Genomic DNA, 21,420 nt, shown 5'->3' with positions numbered 1-21,420 from the left:
TTACACAATAACTGCATTATATCTTTTAGGTCAGCATCACTCATTACCTTGACTGTTAGGCTTTCTTTTGGACTGAGAGACATACCACCCTATTGTAGTGAAGTGAAGACAACAGAGGTTACACAAAACTCACAAAATTCAATGAAAATGGTGATAATTGGTTACATTTACTAAAAGTGTGGTGTGGAACAATTTATCTTATTTTCAGGCATTTACGTGAAACAAAACAAGATTTCTGATTTGGAAATGAGTCAAATGGGTTGAATTTAGCTGAAAAGTAAAGTCTATTATTTCTTAAATGTAAGTATGTATTAGGAGCATTTAACCAGCTGTGTACTGTACAGATTGAAATATTCATATTAAACAACTAAATGAGCCACAGAAATCTAAAAATTAAAATCAAATATGTCTCAGTTTAACCCACATGCCTCACACTTCATGTTCAAGACAAAAAAAACTAGAATAAATGTTTTGATCTATAGAGACTGAGGGGGCAGGGAGACGTGAGGAGCCAGATCTCTTTGTTTCTCAACAGAGGCTCCTGGTTCTGAGGAGTAAGAGGAGCATGCCTCTGGTTGCTGTGTAGTTCATCCTGAAGTGTCAGGATTATTAGGTGTGTGTGTGTGTGTGTGTGTGTGTGTGTGTGTGTGTGTGTGTGTGCGTGCGTGTGTGTGTGTGTGTGTGTAGGTAGGTAGAGAGCAGCAGGGGCCGTGGGATCAGACTGATGCCAAGGAGTGGGTTTATTTTTCGCCTAACCGTGACTGATAAAGTACAGCTGTCCAAACTGACATGGACACACTCACACCCACGTACACACACACACACACACACACACACACACACACACACATCCACACACACACACACACATGTAGCTGATTCTCTAAATTTAGAGCATATTTTGAGTCACAGGAATTCGTGGAAGAGTCTCAGTAGTTAAATTATTTGATGGTTGTTTTCTCCCTTGTGTTACAGTGTCTGCTGCTGTTTCACTCTTCAGTTTCCATCTTTCACTTCAAGAGCAACATTCAGATCCAACACTGAACCTGGACAATAGGGAGATGTAGTATTTGTTTACAACCTTCCAGCATGTGTATTGTGCGTCATGGTTACACCTCCAGGCGTTCAGTGATGTAAAAGACGGAAACAGTTTGTCTGCAGACTGGGATGTCCCTGTGCTGTCTTTATTCTGTGTTAGGTTGTGCTCATTTGGATGAATCTGGAAGTGTGGCTGTTGCTGTCTGTTTTTTTGCTCTCTGACATCTGAATTTCCCTGCGGGGATGAATAAAGTTTGACTCTACTGATCTGATGTCAGACACTTCAGGAGGAGTCACCTGGCTTTACCTTAGCTCTGCTCAGGAGATGTTTGCTGCTGCTCCTGTTCCTACTCAGGATGAGTTAGCACCGCTGCAGTAGTTAACTACCGGTCGTTGGAATCAGCTGACTAACCCAACTACCTCCTGCCACTGCAGATGAGTATCCACGGATACCGTGGTGATAATTTTAGGGCTGTGTCTGGTTAAATATTGATACTGAATGAAAGATTCATGAGAGTGAGCTGTTCAGTCATTTCCTGCAGACTGGAGGGGTGCTCGGTGGTCAAGTGGTTAGGAGCACATCCCATGTTGGCAATGATGCAGTGATCGCCGGATGGATTCCCGACTGTGTCAATCTGTACCGTGTGTCTTTCCCCCAGTCTCTCTCCACACTTTCCTGTCTCTCTCACTATCCGGTCAAATAAAGGCAAAAAAATGCCTAAAAAATATCTAGAATAACAACAACAACAAAAAACACTGGAAGTTTCAGACTTGTGAAACTAAATGTAAATCATTCACTTTTGTGTTTTCTGAGCTTGAAATGACAGGTGGTGGTGTGTGTGGTCATTTCCAGTAAACACAGTGACCTTGAGAGGAGCCAGGAGTTTTCTAATCTACATGATAACAACACTGCAGGTGGCTGTTGTGGTGAATCCCAGCTTCTCGATGTTCCTGTGGGGTTTTCCTGGTGACAGTAGCAGCATTCATGACGCCATATCTGTGATGGGATAACGTTTCACACACTGGTTAGGAAAGTAATCCAGGCCAGACATAAGTCCCCTGATCTTTGTCACTTCCTGTGCATTCTGGGATTTTTTGTGTATGCGTGTGTTTGTGTTGTACTCCTCGTGATCGTGAGTCTATAAGCTCTCATTTCCTGTGTAGTTTGAAGTCATGTTGTTGTTTTTTGCTGGATGTTACAGCTGCTCTTCTCCACCTTATTGTCCTTCGCTCTTTTCTCTTCTTTCCTAGTTATTTATGTATTCCTTTATGTATTCATTTCCCATCAGGTACCATCATTTATTTTGATTGACCTTCTCTGATACGTCCTCCTCTTTTTCTCCTTCTTCTCTTTCCAAACCAACTCTCAAGAGAACACACACATGGATACAAACGTACACACGCACACACACACATGCAATATCCTCTCCAATTTCCTCTAATTCAATTGCACCATTTATTATGATTTAAGTTGTTTTTCCTGGGGGAGCTTCAGCCTCATTCATCAAGCGGATGTCACCCAGTTAAACAACATATTCTTCACATGTATTTTTTTTTCAGCTGATCCCACTGAATGTGGTTAATAGTCAAATAAATAAGCTGTTGGGGCCTGGTAGCTCTTCATATGATCGTGTGGCGTAAACACTGAGGAAATCTTGAACCAGATTTAGAATTTGGGTCATTTTCCCAGTGGAGCTGCGAATCACGGAAACTAAGTCATTGTCTTTGGCTGATATTGAGTTTACAACTTCCAGAAGTCCTGTTCTTCATGAGAAGTGTTTGCATATTTTCTTTCTTTTATTTTGGTACTCACTGTGTGTTTTTCTTTCTTCCTCCATCTCTCTCTCTCTCTTTTTTCCTCTCAGGCTGCTGCGAGGATCACCAGCGGATCAGCAGGTACGATAACCCTTAAGCGAAAGTGTGTATCCCTGTCTGTGTGTATTTGTGTGTCAGGGGGAGGTTTGTGTTCATTCACTATCCTTGCTGTTGGATTGTTTGCATTCCCACTTTGGGATAAAACCGGACTTCTGGGAATGTCTCCCACAGGATTCCTGGTCTGAACGTCAAACCTCAACCACCCAGAAGTAATGATATACTGTTTCTGCTATAACACACACACACACACACACAGCCTTGGCTGGACACAAACACAACACGTGCATATTCAGGTGCATAAACACAGATATTTGTGTGAGTTCATATAAAAGAAAAGAAAAACACACAAACGCTTTGTGCTTTGAAGTCATGACTTGGTGGAATTTGCTGAATGATAACACACAGAAGCTTATCTCCTCCTCCACTAGAACAAAAACAAAGCTTTTCTGATGTAAATGATCTGATGTGTTAACGGGGACGTTAATGAAATTTTCCTCCTTTGGTCTTGAATTTTTTTCTTTTTTTTGTCTTTCCTCTCTTGTCCTCGCGGGACTCAAGTTTCCCAGAGTGTGTGATAGAAGAGTCTGGGAAGATGATTAATGAGTCCAACTCTGACCCCGGTCCGTATCTCTTATCCTCAGACCGCGTCCCTTTTTTGATTGACACGCACAGGCGTCACGGCGACTGTCGTTAAGTGCATCCCTGGGAGATGTCTTGGCGACAGGGTTGCATTCGCTGCGCAGCGGGATTGTTTATTTTTGTATGTTTTGTCTGCGTGCTTGCGTGTATGTGTGCGTACATGCCGTAAGAGTCGGGGTGTCCATCTTCAACAGGGGTCACGTTACTGTCAATGAGAGGTGCAGTAGGAGGGTCGGGGGGGTAATGAGGCCCCAGAGAGCTGCAGGGAGGTCAGAGGTCATACGGCGAGAGTGAGAGTGTGTGTGTATGTGTGTGTTTGTGCGCAATTGTAAGACACATTTCATCCAAACACGGCAGCACTGAGGAAGGAGGGAACCGGTAGATTAGTTTCAGTGTTTGGACTCTGGTGCTTCAGGTTTGTTTTCTCACTTGAGCGTGTTTATTTTCTCCTCTGATACGAGGAAACACTTTGGCTGTTTGACAGGAATCCTGTCTAATCAATCAGTGTTTGCCGGCCTGTGTGGTCTGTGTCTCAGCTGCACAGCAACAAGATATGATATGAACGTATCTCAGTGCACATAGTTGACATTCACTCTGCTCCCTCTGCCTGATAAACCTGGAATTCATACCTGTTGTGTGCAGGGGTCGTCTTATTCTTATCTCACTGAATTTTTCTAATCACACTTCTTTGATGTGATTCTTCAGTGTGGCTTTTTTTGTGGGTGTGTGAGTGAGTGGGAAAAGGGAATGCACGCCGAGACGGTATTTGGTTTATAAAACGAAATCTGCCCTCAGGCGACTGAGGAACATGTTTTAATCCCTGCAAAGATGAGAGGATTTATTTTCAATACATTTTTTTTCTGGAGAATTAATGTGTAATAACAGATGAGTATTTTTCTATAGATGCTTAAGCGCTTTATTTGATCTCAAGTTTGTTGGCATTTTAATGATCTCTTAATCTTAGAGGTCACTCCCACAGTGCCTGTGCTGTCTCATACCTCAGTCATGCTGCACACATAGTCTAAATCAGCAGAAGCAAATTAGAGAACATTAACTTGATTTACTTACAGGTCTTTTATTGTACATTAAACTGGGAGCGTCCTGAGCATTTGTAAATAATGAAACCTGGTGAAGCTATAACCTCAGGAGATTGTATGATGATGATGATGATAAAAATGTTAGTTGTCAGACCAAATTCATTATGCCATTAAAATAGAAACATGCACTTCATAACATGTAAAAAGTAAAATATTTTTTCTCTGTCAGGGAATATACAATCTTCCAGTCAAGACACTGTAATGTATTTATACTATGAGCAGGAGACCATGTGTTATTCTATCTTTACATTGCTGAAAAGACTCACTTGGAAGATATACGACGCCTTCCTGATTCTTACACGTACACAAACACGCAGTGAGATGCTGCGCAACAAATGACTCACCTAAAATAACCAGGAGCCACGTGCACCGCCAGCAGATGACTAAACATTTCTACTACTCACTATATCATAGCAGAGCCTACACTACAGCTGCACTACAGCTACACTGCAGCATCCAAACAATGCCTCCATCTGCACACACATCCCCCGGGACAGTGACAGCAGCTTCAACACAGCGCAGTCTGTTCACATGAGAAGTGATAATCATAACCTGAGGTGTGGGCAGATGACCTGAGTCTGACTCGTGTATCCAGTGGCTCCACTTTGACTTTGTTGCCACTGATAACTGCAGCAAGTTGTTTCTGCATTCTTGTTTGAATCTCATATTTTGACTTCATAATAAAATAATCCACCCCTGATTATAGGTGCAGCCATGACTCATATGCACCACGCACGCTAGACTCTGACTCTGACTGCAATATCTAGGGCACCCAGGTTATTTATTTGATCAGTCTAATGCCTTTTAATCATGCTCGCACAGTCTCACTCTTCTCACTTGAATGGCAGTAGAGGAATCTTGAATTACGTGATTGCAGCTAATCACAGTGCTCAGGCAGCAGGGAGAGACGCATCAGTGTTGAAGCAGATGCGCTATGACAGGCTTCAAATCAATGATGCCTCCGAGATGAATGGGTTAGATGTGGAAAACAGATATTAGGTTGAGTTGAACTTTGCTGATCTTGCTCCAGGTCTTGGGACATGACTCTGAACTCGATGGCTGAGACTTGATGACGTTCCACAGTACATCACTGTAAACATACAGTCACTATACACACATACATTTACAGTTACAAGAAATACTAATAATACCAAAACAAAACACAAACCATCTTGTTGTCTGACTTTGTGTGAATGAAACTCCTTTTACATTTTTTACATTTTTCTTTTGTAGCTTTGACACTTTGCTCCATTTTGTTACCGTGTCTTTTTAAATCCATCATATGGACGTAGTTTGACTCCAGCTGTTCATTCCAGCTCTACATGTTTTCAGACAGACTGAGTGAAGGCACCGCCACAGAGCCGCTGCTGTGGTAAACATCACCACTCAAAGATATTTTGGATGTGTGCTGCTATTTTAGAGCAGCTGGTGAGCTACAAATGACCTCAGCCTGAACTAAACACACACATTCTCTACATTTTCACTCAAGTCCAGGATTATAAAAAAAACATATAATCCATCAGAATTCACACATTATTAGAAAGTGCTTTGGGAGGCTGTGGATAATCTCAACCTATGGCCCGTGAATCCTTTTAGTGTGTCCATTGCATGTCTGTAATATGTTTTTAATATGTCTGACTGGAGGGATTCAGCTGAGTTACGGCTCCAGACTTCTGACACACATTTTCCAGGAGGTGGTATCACGCTGATTTTTAACCCATTTAATGTCTTTCTCTCATTTTCACACACTTCCTTGACCTTTCCTTTTACCCTTTGCTAATATTGTAAGAGGTAGTGGGTGTGAGTATATACTGTATGTGTGTGTGAAGAAACGTCAACGACTGTCACTGTATGTTATGTGTTATTCATAAGATACCTGAGGCAGAAAAGTCACTTGGCTCTGTGATTTATTGAATAAGAAATCTTGAGAAGGTAAAAACTGTGACTTTTATTTTATATTATTATTTATATTATAATTATTAAAATTAGTGTGTGTGTGTGTGTGTGTGTGTGTGAGAGAGAGAGAGCGAGAGAGAAGGAACTGTGATACAGACCCACCAGATTGCATATGTTAAAGATTTAATGCTCAGAGGTTCCTTATTAACTCGGTGCAGTGTGTGTGTGTGTGTGTGTGCAGTGTGTGTGTGGTAAATATTGCAGTAGTGTGCAGCAGTGCTTTAACAAGCCTGGAAGTGGATTTGGCTGTCGTCCCAGTCTCTCCCTCTGTTTCTTCCTTCACATCTCTCTTCTCCTTTTCCCTCTGTCTTTCTGCCCTCTGCTGTCTCCTCTGACCAAACCATCAGACTGAAACTCAAGCCCACACACTGATTATTTTTGTTATTGTTGTATTCTCCACCTTGATTTGTTTTACTGTAACTGTTTCCCATATTGCTGTCTGCATGGTACTACTTTTTCAACCTCCTCTGTATTGGTCACACATGCAAGAAGACTCGCCAACATCCAAATAAACACGCACATTAACTTTAACTTTACACCCAAGTCCCAAACAATCACTGTATAAAAACCACAAGTTGTTTGACAGGAGCAAAGAATAACATATAGAGACCTGGAATGACAGTAATCTTAAAAGTTATAGTGTATATTAGTTTCCATAAACGTTTGTTTCTATTCATGAATAATCAGACATTAGTGAAGGTTTTAAAGGACATGCTCACAAGTTCCCAACTCTTTCTTAAATGATAGTCAGATTCTTGCTGTACTCACTCCTCTTAAAGCAGATAACAGCGGCACGGCCGTTTCGGCTAATGTTGTGTTCAAGGCAGGCTTTTGAAACCGTAAGTTACAGCTTCAAGTCACAACTACGACTTGGTAGCGTTCCAGGTAACCCGTAGCTCGTGTTTTTACCGTCCTGTTGTCTGTGAAAGTTCCCTATAACGGCCACTCGTAACTTCCGACCCGTGAACTCGTACCAGATCGAACTGGTATGACTTCACAGGAAGGAAAAACACAAAGTACGAGTTTCCTTGAACGCACCATGAGTTAGCAGCCCCCGCCCTTGTCAGGCATCAATTGGTCCTCGTGCTACGTCACCACATTCACGCGCATCCCTTGGCTGCACACACAGCCCTTCATGCCGTTCTCTCCCCTCATTGGATAACACTTGTATCCCACAAGGAAAATTTTCTCCTCGGGTTACAGCAGAGCAGAGTGACGGAGAGACTCGTGTTTAGGCTGAAATACTTCATGTAAGTGATTGCTGACGGAAAATAGGACTATTTAGGACTTATATTAACAAAAACATTCCACTGATATCTGCTTTAATCATTCAGGACATTAACATATTCCTGCCAAACATACTTATTCAGTTGTGTGGTCACAATTGTCCTGTGCAGTCACAAATGATTAGCAACATTGAGGCATTGCTGTAGCACTGTCCCAGTGTCTCCAGATATTGTGAAACCCCATAAATGTCCATGCCACACTAACGAGATTGCTTTAATTATTTTTTTTGTTAAATGATACATATTATGCCCCTTTTCCACAAATAAAAATAATTCCCAGGTGTCTTAATGGGATCAAACATCACAGCTCTCTTTTCATTCGCTCAAAACAGCTCTGTTCAGAACCGCCGGTTTCAGTGCCTGTCCCTTTAAATGCAAATGAGCCACTGCTCGCCCCGCCCCACCCCCTCTACCGGTACCAGTACTCACAGGTAGGGGTGGTATTATGCAAATTGGAAAACTTATGACATCATTGTATGTCAACTGAAGGAACAGCTCCTAAAATCATGTGGATTTTAACCGAGGGAGCCTGAAAATCTCAGATTTTTTTTGCCAATTCTCACATTTTTGGGGCCGGAAGATGAGACAAACACCCAAATATAAGAGAGCCTTCAAAAAGTGATATTTCCATAATATGTCCCCTTTAATAGTTTCCTATTCACACTCCCAGCAGACACAGAACAACATCAACGGTTCTGTCAGATTATTTTAGCTCTTGTTTGGTTTCCACCTGGACCTGGGGCAAATACCAGCGTCATCAGCTAGTCACTAATGTCGTCTGTCTGCTGTTTAGTGCTGAGCAGTTCAGGTACTGTGGTTTATCTGAGCTTTTTTTTAACCACTGCTATGGCAGGAAATAACAGTGAAGAGAGGTACAGAGACTGAACCAAAGCAGGAAAGTTGAGGATCATAAAAACCAAAACATAAAGCTGAAAGACAGTGCAATTCTCCATAGAGCTCTAGTGACAATTCTCTGTGGGTTATGGTTGATTTGATCCAATATTTGTGTGAAATGATCAGTTGTAGCAGCTGTAAGTGCATTTAGTCGGTCTTAAACAACACTGTATGTGCACGCACAGGCTAAACATACATTCACTGGGTCTGTAGCAAAACATTAGCCAGAGCAGTGAAGCAGAGTAAAGAGATACTGAGTGGAGTTCCACTTTGTTACAATAATGACTCCCCAGTCTTCATGCCCCACTATAACTACACTCATAATGTTTGTGATTTGGCAGCCATGTTCAGTTAATCGGTATATGAGAACACTGTAATGATAGTTTGATTGTAGCAAAAACACCATTATGTTTGGCAGCTTATAAGCACCACTAATGTCCACACTGAGACTCTGCTGCTTTGTTTGCATGTGTTGGCATGTGTGTTTGGCGACACATGCATGAGCGTATAACGGCGTATTGCCTGTACACACGTGTGTGTTTGTGCGTGTGTGTGGTCCCACAGACCCATACAGAAAGATCTGCAGGAAGGAAGTGGGTCTTTGAGGATTTTTTTCCCCCGACTAAAATGCTTATTTTAAAAGCTCCGAACCTGGCTGTATGTATACGGCTCCTAAGTGGCTTTTAAAACGAGACCCTCAGCAACACGACCTCCTATCAGCATGTGATCTGCACTCCCATGACCTGCGCAGTTTCCTCCTCGTCCATTAGCTATTGTTTCCCCTCCCGGTCCTCCTGCTTCCATACCACAGCCTGCACCCCGTAACCCCCCTGCGCTCGCCTTTCAGACCCCCACTTTCTGTCTCCAGATACGACATCCATACCCTTCCCCATTCATACCTCAGGCTGCGTCTGCTCCCCACATCCTTCTGCGTTGCTTCCCCTCATGTATCATCATCTCTCCTCTCCGGACCTTTGGCTCTGTGTCCTCGGGCCACGGCGATAGGCATCTGCTGCTGCTGCAGGGCCATCCAGTCTCCTGAGCAGGAGGTGGACACCGTCAGCAGACTTATCTCCGAGGGCTTGACAAGGAAAGTTGTTGTTGTTGTTATTGCAGAGTGTGTGGGGGGGACTGACACTCTGAATTAGCTCCTGACCCACTTTTCCTCCTGGCCCATTTTTTTTTTCCTTGAGGAATTGACACGAGAGGCATTCCTCACCGGCTCGTGCAGAGATATTGACACATACTTTAATACTGTTGATTCAGGTCCGTGTGGGCAGCGTCTCCGCCATGTTGCTGTTTCAGTTTAGGCCCCCGTTTTATTTTTTTCAACGACACATGAGAAGCACACGGATCCTGAAATAATAAAAACATGCATTATTTCTTCATTCCGCTGCACTTAAGTGAATCCTGCTGATCACACTCAAATGTCAGGCAGGAAAATCTGAATCCTTTCCACTCAGGCGTTCTCCTTCCTCCACTGGAAAATCAAATGTGTTCAAGCTTTTAACAAAAAAACGACTTCACGATGTTATTGCTTTACTTTTCATCCTAATCTAATCAATGTCTCTGATCTTACACGACTCTCTCCTCTTTGCTCTGCTGTCTGAGTCTTCACTGCCTTGTCTTTGCACAGTTCACCTGTCAATCGTTTCTCTTACTTGTTGATCTAAGTTGACAATATACAAACCTTCCATATAAAAGCACAGATTTTTTATTATTTGTGCAATCAAGATATTTGATTTTATCTTTTATTTTCTTTTTGTAAAAACTTTAAAATCATGTAGAAGCTGTGTTTTTATATACATTTTTCAGTGAGCCACACACAGAGCCTGTGTGGGATGATTAGGTGTGTGTGCATGAATGTCTGCGTGTGTGTGCTCTCAGGGATCACTAAAAACAGATAGTATGAGCAAGGAATTTAGGTCAAGGTCACTCTGTGCCATCTGCTCAATGGTTTCATTTAATCTGGACGTTTTCCACTTCAAGCAGACTGGTGCTGCTCACTGCAGGTTAACAAGCTGCCGGCCATTTCTTTCTGGATTCTTCTATTGCATGAGGACGACTCTCCGTCTGGGCTCCTCGTTTGTTTAGCTCTGATTGACCCGAGGGTTTGAAACGAGCAGTTGTTTGTTGATGGGAGTTATGTATGTGTGTGTGTGCGTGCGTGTGTGTTTCAAGCTCCAACAGCAGAGTCAAGTGAGCTTGAGCGGCTTGGCCTGAATGACTGAGTGTTGCTGAAAATAGAAGACAAGAGACCGGGGAGACAGTGGCAGGGATGAAGAGGAGGGAAAAAAAAGAGCAGGATGAGGAGGAGGAAGGGAGGGTACATGGTAACTGAGCAGACATGTGAATTTAAGGAAGCTGGGAGCGAGGAGCGGGTGGTCATGTGATCTGTTAAATCATTAATTAGTCTGAACCCGCTGATCCAAACTCTGCCTGCAGATGAGTTTTCACAGTCGCAGTAGAGAGAACTCACTGAGAGAACAATCTGGAAACTGGGATTTTTTAAATTAGAGAAAATATGAAAATATTGACCACAGGCAAATTTATTCCAAATTGACTCGGTAGTGCAAGTAAAATATCTTTTAATTCAATTTTCATTTGTTATTGTGGCCTCAATACAGGAAAACACAACAAGTAGTGTTGCTGGAGATAAGATAAAAAATATGAGAGAGCATCTCAGTTTGTGCAACATTTTTGACTGTGGCTCATCGTTCTGCTCAATTGACACAATTTCCTAACCTCAGATGACCTGGCGTTGGAGACGGGAAGAAGAGGGAGAAATTCGACCTTCTCCCTCCACTGCTCCACCATCTCCTCCTCCTCCTCCTCCTCCTCCAGCCTCTGTAGAAGTCAGCAGCCTGGTCAAAAAAAAAAAAGAAAAAAACATCCCCGTCCATTTCTGTAACCACTGCAAGATCTGGTTGCTCTCCCCACGGAGACGCCCATGCTCTGCTGTGTATTTGTTCAGAAAATCAGATCCCGGGTCTGTCCAGAACATGTCCATTGTGCTGCTTTGATTGGCTGTCGGAGCCCTGGAATGTGTTAGTTTGCTGTTTTGATTGGCTGCTGCCACTGCGAGACAGTGTTCCTGTGGTGCTCTCTCTCTCTCTGCTCGGAGTAGAGGTTTACCTCAAGGACCAGCTTACCATCCGCGTATCAGAGCCTTCAACATCACAGAGGAGAAACACTAAACTGACCCCAGATCAAAGTCTCTGGACGTTTTGTAGTTTTCCCACAAAAGTGTTTGATTTCTGACCTGTGACCTCTTCATTTCACACTTGTTCTGTTTCTCAGCCTCCACTTCATCAACTTTAAGAGCGCACACTGTCACCGCAATGGCTGGTACTGTCCAGTTACTTATAAACGTAAAACGTGATCTCATTGTCACTGATTAGGAGTTTCTCGCAGGAATTTTAGAGGATTTAGGGGCGGCGTTTAGCTCACTTGGTAGAGCTGCCCATTTCCTGTCTCTCTCTCAACTGTGCTATCAATTAAAGGCATTAAAAGCCCAAAATAATACTTAATGGGAAAAAAAAGAATTTTAGAGGATTCATACATTTTAAAAACCACAGATTTCAGTGGTGCAGTGATGTGATCTGTGATAGACTGGAAACCTACACAGATAAGCTAATGGATGGATGGATTTCAATTCAATTTTTCATTTGCCTTATCAATGTGGATGGACGGCATATCAGATATTGATTCAAAATGAAAAATAATGAAAAAGCGCTGCAGCAATTTGAGTTAGGGTTATGGTTCAGCGCTCAAATTAGCAGCTTTACTGCAGCCTTTACTGAAAATGTTGTCAGCATTTGTGTTAATGAAAGGTTGCTGTTGGCTACACAGGAAACCTGTTGACTGCTCACTGATGGAGGCGGTAAAATCACAGTGTTTCTCATTTTCCGTAAAGACAGAAGCAGAGAAAAGAGAGCGATGTTTATTGGTCTTCAGATTTCAGGTTAACTTTGCAGTGGAACAGCCCTGTATGAAAGTTAAAATAGTGATCCTTCACATGTCTCCGGCCTCCTCTTTTTTGCTGCAGCAGATTCATTTTCTCCCTGTAAATTTCCCCCAAGTTGTAAATGTTCAAAAGGATTTAAGAAAACACAGAGAATGTCAGCGATACTTAATCCTCCGCTCCTCAGAGTTATGTCAGAGTGTTCTGATTATAAGCCAGTTGTATCTGTAGTTGGCCGCGATAATGTGTTAAAATCCCTTAATCCTGCGGCCACACACATGATAGCGTTTGCACAGGGAGCACAGGTCACTGGGTTTTGTGTGTGTGTGCAAAGTGAAAATACATATATGTTCACACACGAGTTTATGCATGATCTGTGTTTGTGTACTTTGTGCTTTATGTTGGGTTCACGCTACACTTTGGTGTTTACCCTGTCAGGTGGAATCATACAAACTCCATCTCACAGTGTAAAGGACAGCACTCATGCGCTCTGCCACACACACACACACACACACACACACACACTATATTTCTACCATAAATATTGTTTTATAGAAAATGGCTCAGGCGTGCTCTTTTCCTTTTTGAGAACACTGCAGCACTAATAATATTTGTGTGGAATCACATCCAACAGGTGATTTGTTTCCATCGTTTCTGCTCCAAGACGTAACGGCACTCATTTATTAAACACACAGCCTGTCTATATATCAAACACAAAGTCGTTCAAAGCAAAATCTCATCATGACGTCCATATTTTTGCTCAGCTGAATAAAAGGAGACAGGAAATCTCTCTCCTATTTAGCAGCCACCTGTGTAATATTAACCTACTTAACATTTCTGGTACCATTTACCCAAATATTATCTCACAGTGACCTACTATCCTGGATTTGCTTTCGTGATTTTTAGATGGATGGGGCTTTATACTGCCATCGTTGAAGAGAGTTGAATTAGAGCATGGAGCCGTAGCAACAGGGCACGCTGCTTTAAGATCAAGCTTTTAAACTATAAAGCTGCTCCCGATGGGAAACAACTTCAGTGCTCCTCCTCAGCACAGATTCTCAGAGTCTCTGAAATTCCTCTGGAGAAATAAAACCTTGTTCTCTCCAGAAGTTGCTCTGTGTTTTGTGATCATTGTGACACTGCTGCAAAACCTTGTCACATGGTTCTGTCAACCGGGTTGATGGCAACAGCATGAAATATGATTCACATCATTTTCGTTACTCTTTTAACAATTCAGTTCAGTCCCTGTGTATTGAATGCAGATTTTCCATTCTGAACAGGCCTTTCCTTTCATTTGTCACTTGTCTAAATGATAGACAGGCAGAGGCACATGGGTATGTGTGCAGGAAGTGGTACATCAAGTTGTGTCTCCATCCTGAATGTTTGAGGTATTTCATGTCAATCCTTTGTTCTTTTGTTCTGCAGCGTTCTTACATATTGAATTTTATATTTTCCATTTAATTTATTTCTGTAGATGTCTGTCTGTCTGTCTGTCTGTCTGTCTATCTATCTATCTATCTATCTATCTATCTATCTATCTATCTATCTATCTATCTATCTATCCTGTGTCTGTGTTTTTCTTACTTGGTTTGCAATAGTCTCACAAAAGTAGGAGACTCTGTTTGCTTGTATCTTGTGTGACTCCCTGTAAATCAGGTGTCGGTCCATCTTGCACCATTTCCACAGCACATACAGTCCCTGGTTCAGTTCTGCTCTATTCTCTTTTCTCTCCGATCCTCAGTTCCACCGCCTCCTGTCTGCTTTTTCTGTCCTCTCCTCAACGTGATGAACACCCTCCCACTCAAAATCCGAGGCTTCACGCCAGAAAACAATACCTACATCATTTTTTTTAAGGGAACACTGGCATCACTGCTCACAAATCAAAGCCATGTGCCTGCATATGTCATGGTCTCGTGCCAGGTGGAGATCCAAACTCACAAATCAGGCTGCACATGTTTGCATCTGTTGTTCTTTCTTCTTATGTTGGGCTATGAAGCAGAAGCTTGTATTCAGTCATACTTGACAAGAGCTGGAACAACAACAGTCATAGTTGGTTTACAGGAAACACATTTAATCTAGTTTGTCATTTGAGCATTTTTTCTTTTAGAATAAAAATAATCTGACTCTTAATGTCCTTAGATTTCAGACTCATGGTTGAACAAAAGAAGACATCTGGAGAATTCACTATTTACTCTTTGGATTAAACAGTCAATCAAGGAAATAATTGACATTTTAATCAACGGTTAAAATAGTTGCTAGTTGTCGCTATTGAGGTTGAATTTGCAATATCTGCACACAAACTTCAATCTGACCTTTAAGGCAGAATTGTCACGTCATCTTTCTATCTATTGTAATTTAACAATTAGCTTCGAATATAAAACAAAAAAAACAAAAAAACCTCATGTCATATCTCAATAGTCATTAAAAACACATTGAATTCATTCATTCATTTATTCCTCTGCCTCTGTTTTCAGGTCCATATGTTTCTACATCCCACATAGCAACGTTCTCATGTACATGATATCTTAGTAACACCTTGACAGAACTTCTTCAAATTTGGCAAAAACATCCAGTAGGAGTTAAAGATGAACTGCTTAGATTTTGGTGGCCAAAGGTCCAAGGTTAAGGTCACACTAAACATTATATTGGTATTGTGAAAGCAATATTTTGAGAATTCCTCAATTCAAATTTGGCACAAATGCTCAATTGGATTCAAACATGAACTGATTGGCAGTCAATGGTCAAAGGTCAAGGTGACCTAACAAAACTTTATTTATTTTTCAAGGTAAAACATTCGTTTATTCCATGAAATGTGTCATGTGGCATATTTTCTTGCTTCTGCTTGTCTGTCAGCTCCTCCTCCCCCTTTCCTTGACTCCTCCTGTCTTCTCATTGTTCATCAATCTTTCCTCTGAACCATTTCGCTAACTCAGGCAAATACATGACCGGGGTCTGTGCAGCTACTGTATATGTACTGTTACTGGACACCAGGCCACTGCAGGACAGGACAGAGCAGGGCGGGGAAAGTTGGATCATGGATCCCAACTTCAGTCACCTCCCTCCTCATCATGTGTGCTGTATGTTTGAGTTGTCTGAATTTACTGCAGAAGCCACATTTTAGGTGAAGACTGCAGCGATTATTCATAGCTCCAATTCTAAAGCAGTGGTATCCTGTGTCCCGATAACCTCAGGAGTCTGCTGACTGGTCGGCATGTCAAACGAGCTTCGACAGGCTGAAATGTTGAATCAGGGCTTTGCTCATGGATCCATGTTGACGCGGAACTCAACACCACAAAACAGGACATCCGACGGTGTGGAGCAGGCGGCAGCTGAGGAGCGTCCTGGCCGGTCTGACCACTCTGTCTGGCATTCCTGGGATAACACGGGAGAAACTCTGAGCTCAGAGAGAAATTCCCAAAACTCTTGACCTGTCAGGAAGGGGGGGGGGGGGGCACAAAGAGAGACACCTCAGATGACTGACATTTGTGCACTCTCACTTCAGGTTTTTCAGTCTGATTTCAGCATTTCTGTCGTTACTCATTCGACAAAAAGACACATTCAGTCAAATCATTATGCAGTCCACAAAAAAAATCCTCTGATACACGTGAATGCCTTGGATTCCTTTGTCCATGTTGTTGTGTTTTTCATATTTCTGTGGATAACTGGCAGCTCAGACAACTTTAATATCCCAGGAAGACATTTCCAAACTTTTATTACATGCAGCCTCTTGAATATACTGTTTCCTGTTGTTGCAGATAAGATAAGACAATATAAGACAAGATAAGATAAGATAAGTCTTTTCTCATCCCTCAGAGGGGAAATTTAGAGAAACTTTAGGGGGAAAAAATGCATTTAATTATTTTAACTACTTTAAATTGTATACATAACCTGAATTAGAATTGGACATCAACATTACAAGCACATGTAAATAAAATTCAAATAGATTATTTCATCAGGTCGAATAGATACCACTAGCTCTGGTAACATGAGTTTTATAGTGGGTAGGCTACTATTTACTTTTATTTCTTTAAGATCTGAAACATTAGTCAAGTGGAAAAGGCGGGGAGGCAACATGAATAAATCGGTCACAGTGTGCTGGTACAGTGTGTACAGCTGCTGCCATCTGAGGTCCCGGGCTGGTGACTGAATGAGCAGCGATGCTAAGGAAAGCTGTTCCTGGCAGCACGGCTCAGCTGCAACTTGTGTGTGCACAAGTGTGTGGCATGCCTCTCTGTGTGTGTGTTATTAGTGTGTGTCAGGGGATTGAAAGAGATCCTTGTTTGGGTGAGTGGGTGGGTTTGTGTCGTGGAGAACATGTAGGATGAGTGTGTGTGTATGAGAGAGAGAGAGAGAGAGAGAGAGTCTTGCACATGGGGAGTGGGGAAACCGCCTCTCACATCTGGCTCTCCTTGTCAGAGCTCCAGCCTCTCATGCAGAAGTTGTGTTGAAACATTTCTCCACCTTCGCCCCACAAACACACACGAGTGTGTCCGCGGGGCCGGTGACGCCGAGCTGCCGCATCAGACAGTGACATGAGAAGCGGCTCCGGGAGCAGCGGGTCCGGGTCCCGGCAGTAGGACCTCATCCGCCTCCGCTGGTGCAGGAGGGTGACGCAGCGCGAAAGGAGCTTATACAGTCCTACCAGGTGAAGCGGTGACGACCATTGCGGCAGCAGGCGGCAGGCAGGCAGGCAGGCAGCCCCCGGACGCAGCAGCCGGGACGCGCTCAGCAGCTTCCCCCCACCCAACACAACCCCCTCCACCACCTCCACCTCCACCACCAGCTCCAGCTCCGCCGAGCCCGCTGACGCTCACACTGGAATAAAGACACCGAGGGAATAACGGGCGTTGACGGAGCGCTGGTTTCAGCCCGGGAATATGCGTCCGGCTGCGCCGCAATGACAAGCCAGCGAAAGTCTGCCAAGCTACAGCTGCGGCGGTCGATCAGCGAGCAGCTGAGGGACTCCACGTCCAAGGCTTGGGATCTGCTGTGGAGGAATGTCCGGGAGAGGCGGCTGGCAGGTCAGAGAGCCAAACCCAGTGGACCGGGGGAAACTTAATGTGAATGTGCGGGGTTGAGTTTATTGTCATTCAGAGTGACACATGTCAGTCAAGTAGATCCATTAGACTCATACTAACACAGGCTAAACACACATACACACACATGTTTGATCTCTGACCTCATGAATATTTGACCTCACTTGTCACTGTTGCATTAATAGAACATAAATAACTGTGATGAATAACAGCCATTAAGATATTGGAGGACAAAAGTTTATCTGCAGACAGCCTCAGACAGTGTTGTGCTCGTGGTGGTGGCATGCGCAGCGCGCTCCCTGATATTTCGGGGGAAGGTCATTGTCAAATTTAGTGCCCAAACCAGCAAAGGCATGTGCAGGGGACGGGACGGGACAGGAGGAGTCCGGCCAGTGTGTCAGATGCCAGCAGCAGAGCAGCATTTGTTGTTCCAGCACTGGGAGAATGGTTTCATTTTGCTTCTTGAATTGTCCGGAGCTCGGCGGGGATTTAAGGGAGTTTGGGTTTCGGATTTCTTCTATATATCTGCACGGAGTATAAATAACACTCTCATGTGCGCGCCAATGCACCAAGTTTTGGAGGGTCAGCCAGTTTGCTCCGTGGCCTGGATGCGCAGAGTTAGATGTCTATCTGTCTCAACTGTGCGTCAGAGAGGGAGGGGGGAGGGGGGCGGGAGAGATGGAGAGATGCAGGCAACTGCAGCTGTCTCCTCGCTTTAATATAATTACTGAGATACCCGCCTCTTCAGCAAATTAAGCGACGAACATTCCCACATTCACAACGACACTATAAACTAGGGATGTCCCGATCCGATCACGTGATCGGAAATCGGGGTCGATCACGTGGTTTCAGACTCGATCGGAATCGGACGTTACATCCCGATCAGGAATCGGATATATTACATATCTACATGTCAGGGTTTTCCTATCTGTCTAAAGCGAAGACGGGCCGCATGGGGGGCGTTCAGATGTATTACTTTTACTGTAGACGTTCGTCATGTGCGCTCATTACCCAAAGCGACGCGCATTCGGTGCAGCGTGCTTGTGTTTTGTGCATGGTCTGTGGCGCACAGCTCCACGGTGTGTGTGTGTGTGTGGCTGCGTCGTCGCGGACAAGTAACGATATGAAATGACGGCGCTTGCGAGAGTGTGAGAGACGATCGTGTCACCGTGTCAGCTCACTGTTTGTTTGTGTGTGTGTGGCTGCGTTGTTTCACTGCTGACTTCCAAGCAGCTTGTTGTTAATGTTTGAGCGCTACACACACCTGCAGCAACAACAGTCACTGCAGCTTCTACTGAGAGCGACTCCGACGTAACGCACGTGAGACCGACACACGGACCGACCGCGCAGATGTCGCGGACATCGTTAAACTTCTCATACTGTTGAATAAAAAACTACCGTTGTGTTGCGTGATGGCAGATACAGAACCAGGTATTTATTTAAAGTTAGAGAGGGAGAAGGAACAAGGTGAGCTGGGTGAGGGAGGGAGGGAGGGAGAAGGAGCGGAGTGAGTGAGGGAGGGAGAAGGAGCGAGGTGAGGGAGGGGGGGGGGGGGGGGGGGGGGGAGGGGGGGGGGGGCAGACAGGCAGGAGAGGGTGGGATCAGGGGAGAGAGGCTGGTGATTGAGAAAGACATGATAAGCTATTTTATTTTTGACCAAATGTTCTTGTTGTTGACTTATGGATAACGGCATTAATATTATACTGTGGAGCTACTGTGCTAATATACATTGAGAGTTTGATATCATGGCATGTCTTACAATACTGCAATAAATGTCATGGGCTTGTTATTGAGGTAGAGTATTATTGTGAGATTGTGATATTGTTACATCCCTAGTAGAGCACAAACAACAGAAAAATAGTGGGATGATACAGTTGATCTACATTAAAAACTTTACTGCATTGCCAAAGTATCGGATCGGGACTCGGTATCGGCAGATACTCAAAATCAAATGACTCGGACTCGGACTCGGGGGCAAAAAAATGTGATCGGGACATCCCTACTATAAACCTACAGGCCACGATATGTCGGTCAGAGCCGCTGCGCCTGCGGGACCTATCACAGCACAGTATGGGATCAGTCTGGAAATGCTATAGCCATACCTAAAGACTGTTTTAACCATTGCATGATGGGTAATTACTAAGTGTGATGAATATTGCTTTGGCGATTAATAAGAGAAAATGGAGCATCTGAGAACACCTGCTGCCCCACTAATCCTCTTTCCCCTTATTTCTCACCCCCTTTATCCTGTCCTCCAGCCAGAGCCCAAAACCCCCTTAAACCCCCACAGCACCTCCCCCCTCCCCCTCCCCCCTTCACCCCACTGCTTAACCCATCAGCTCACAAGGCACACAGTTCACATCTGTCTGGATCAGATTTGGAGAAAGGGGGGGCTTAGGGGGGATCCTTAAAATGTGCACATCTGGCCTTACCGTTATGCTGGTGTTCAGCTTTGAACAACTATGGATTTGTGAAAGCAAAATGGAAAATATTCACGCTGAGGGTCAGGACAGATGTTTTTAGTTTGAAGCTGTTGGATTTATGTGTTTATTTGTCATCCCTGATTCAAGGAGAAACGTGTTAATGAGCTGGAGATTTCTCCCATCAAGTTGTTTTTTTTCTTTTTTTGCAACATAACAAAATCAAATGAAGAGGAAACAAAAAAAAAGTGACAGGAAGAGACAATAACAAACAGACAACAGCTCACACAGCAGAGAGCTAAGGCAGGGAAAGAAAACATGTTAGAAACAATGTGAGATGCTGTGGTGGACACAGATGGACAGATCAGGGTCTTGATGATGATGATGATGATGATGATGATGACTGCTGAAACTGGCTCTGTGGCCAAGTTGATCTGATTACGTTTATAGCTCCATTCAATCACCTGTGTGTTTGTGCGCGTGTGTGAGAAATGAGAGTTCACAATAGCACCTGGGTTTAGTTGTAATCCTGCTGACTTTTAGGTTAGAGGTGGGGGTCGCAGCTCCCTTTGCGTGTGGGATTTATGGGTCTTAGTTGCTTCAGTGTGTGTGTGTGTGTGTGTGTGTTTGGGATAGTTAGAGAACAGATGCATCCATTCTCTCATTATGTAGTTGTCACTGCCATAGTAAAGTAGTAATGAGTGTATAATTGAGTCCTTATCAGGGCTGGGTGTCTCAGGGCTTCCTGCCCATCACAGATGACTTCTTATTATTAGTAATGAGTGCATTCAGAGTAAAGCTGTCATAAATAATCTCAAGGCTGTATCAATAAATGGAGGTGTCATCATTAGCTCAGCTTTTGGCAATGTTTCAAAAACATAAATATCCTCATGTGTCTCCAACACAAAACATGTTTACCTGTGTTAGCAAGCAAATCATCCTGTGTGTGTGTGTATTAGGAGGACACACATTTTAATATGACACTTTTATGACTCATTTCATTTTTGCTTGGTCACAGTTTAAGTTTTATTTATTTTTTAACCTTTTGAGCCTGGGATCATAGCTGTACGTCTGAGGCTTAAACATTGAAGATGACCAGAAGTGAAGATTAGAAACAAACCAGACTGTGGAGCTCAGGTTTGGCTCCATTAGAGTCATAAATAATGTCATGAAGCACTTTTCACTATAAAAGCTGCAGCATTTTCCTAATTGTTT

The 21,420-nt window shown here is 43.4% G+C and overlaps 1 protein-coding gene across 3 annotated transcripts in view; it reads left to right on the top strand.

Moving 5' to 3' along the window:
* stard13a (StAR related lipid transfer domain containing 13a) overlaps positions 1 to 21,420 on the top strand; it is a 61,265-nt gene that overhangs the window by 14,230 nt on the left and 25,615 nt on the right. For 2 of the 3 annotated variants that reach the window (XM_085798588.1, XM_085798587.1), the window contains one exon: positions 2,904 to 2,934. In XM_085798588.1, the coding sequence (XP_085654714.1) occupies positions 2,904 to 2,934 (31 nt within the window). Of the gene's footprint in view, positions 1 to 2,903; positions 2,935 to 17,508; positions 17,771 to 21,420 lie in introns of those variants that run through there. The other variant, XM_085798590.1, reaches the window with a different exon arrangement.

The sequence above is a fragment of the Trachurus japonicus genome, chromosome 14 (assembly GCF_045865225.1).
Source record: "Trachurus japonicus isolate A0001 chromosome 14, Traja_1.0".
Taxonomy (NCBI): domain Eukaryota; kingdom Metazoa; phylum Chordata; class Actinopteri; order Carangiformes; family Carangidae; genus Trachurus; species Trachurus japonicus.
Note: the sequence above shows the minus strand (reverse complement) of the source record. Positions and strands in the feature narration are given on the sequence as shown.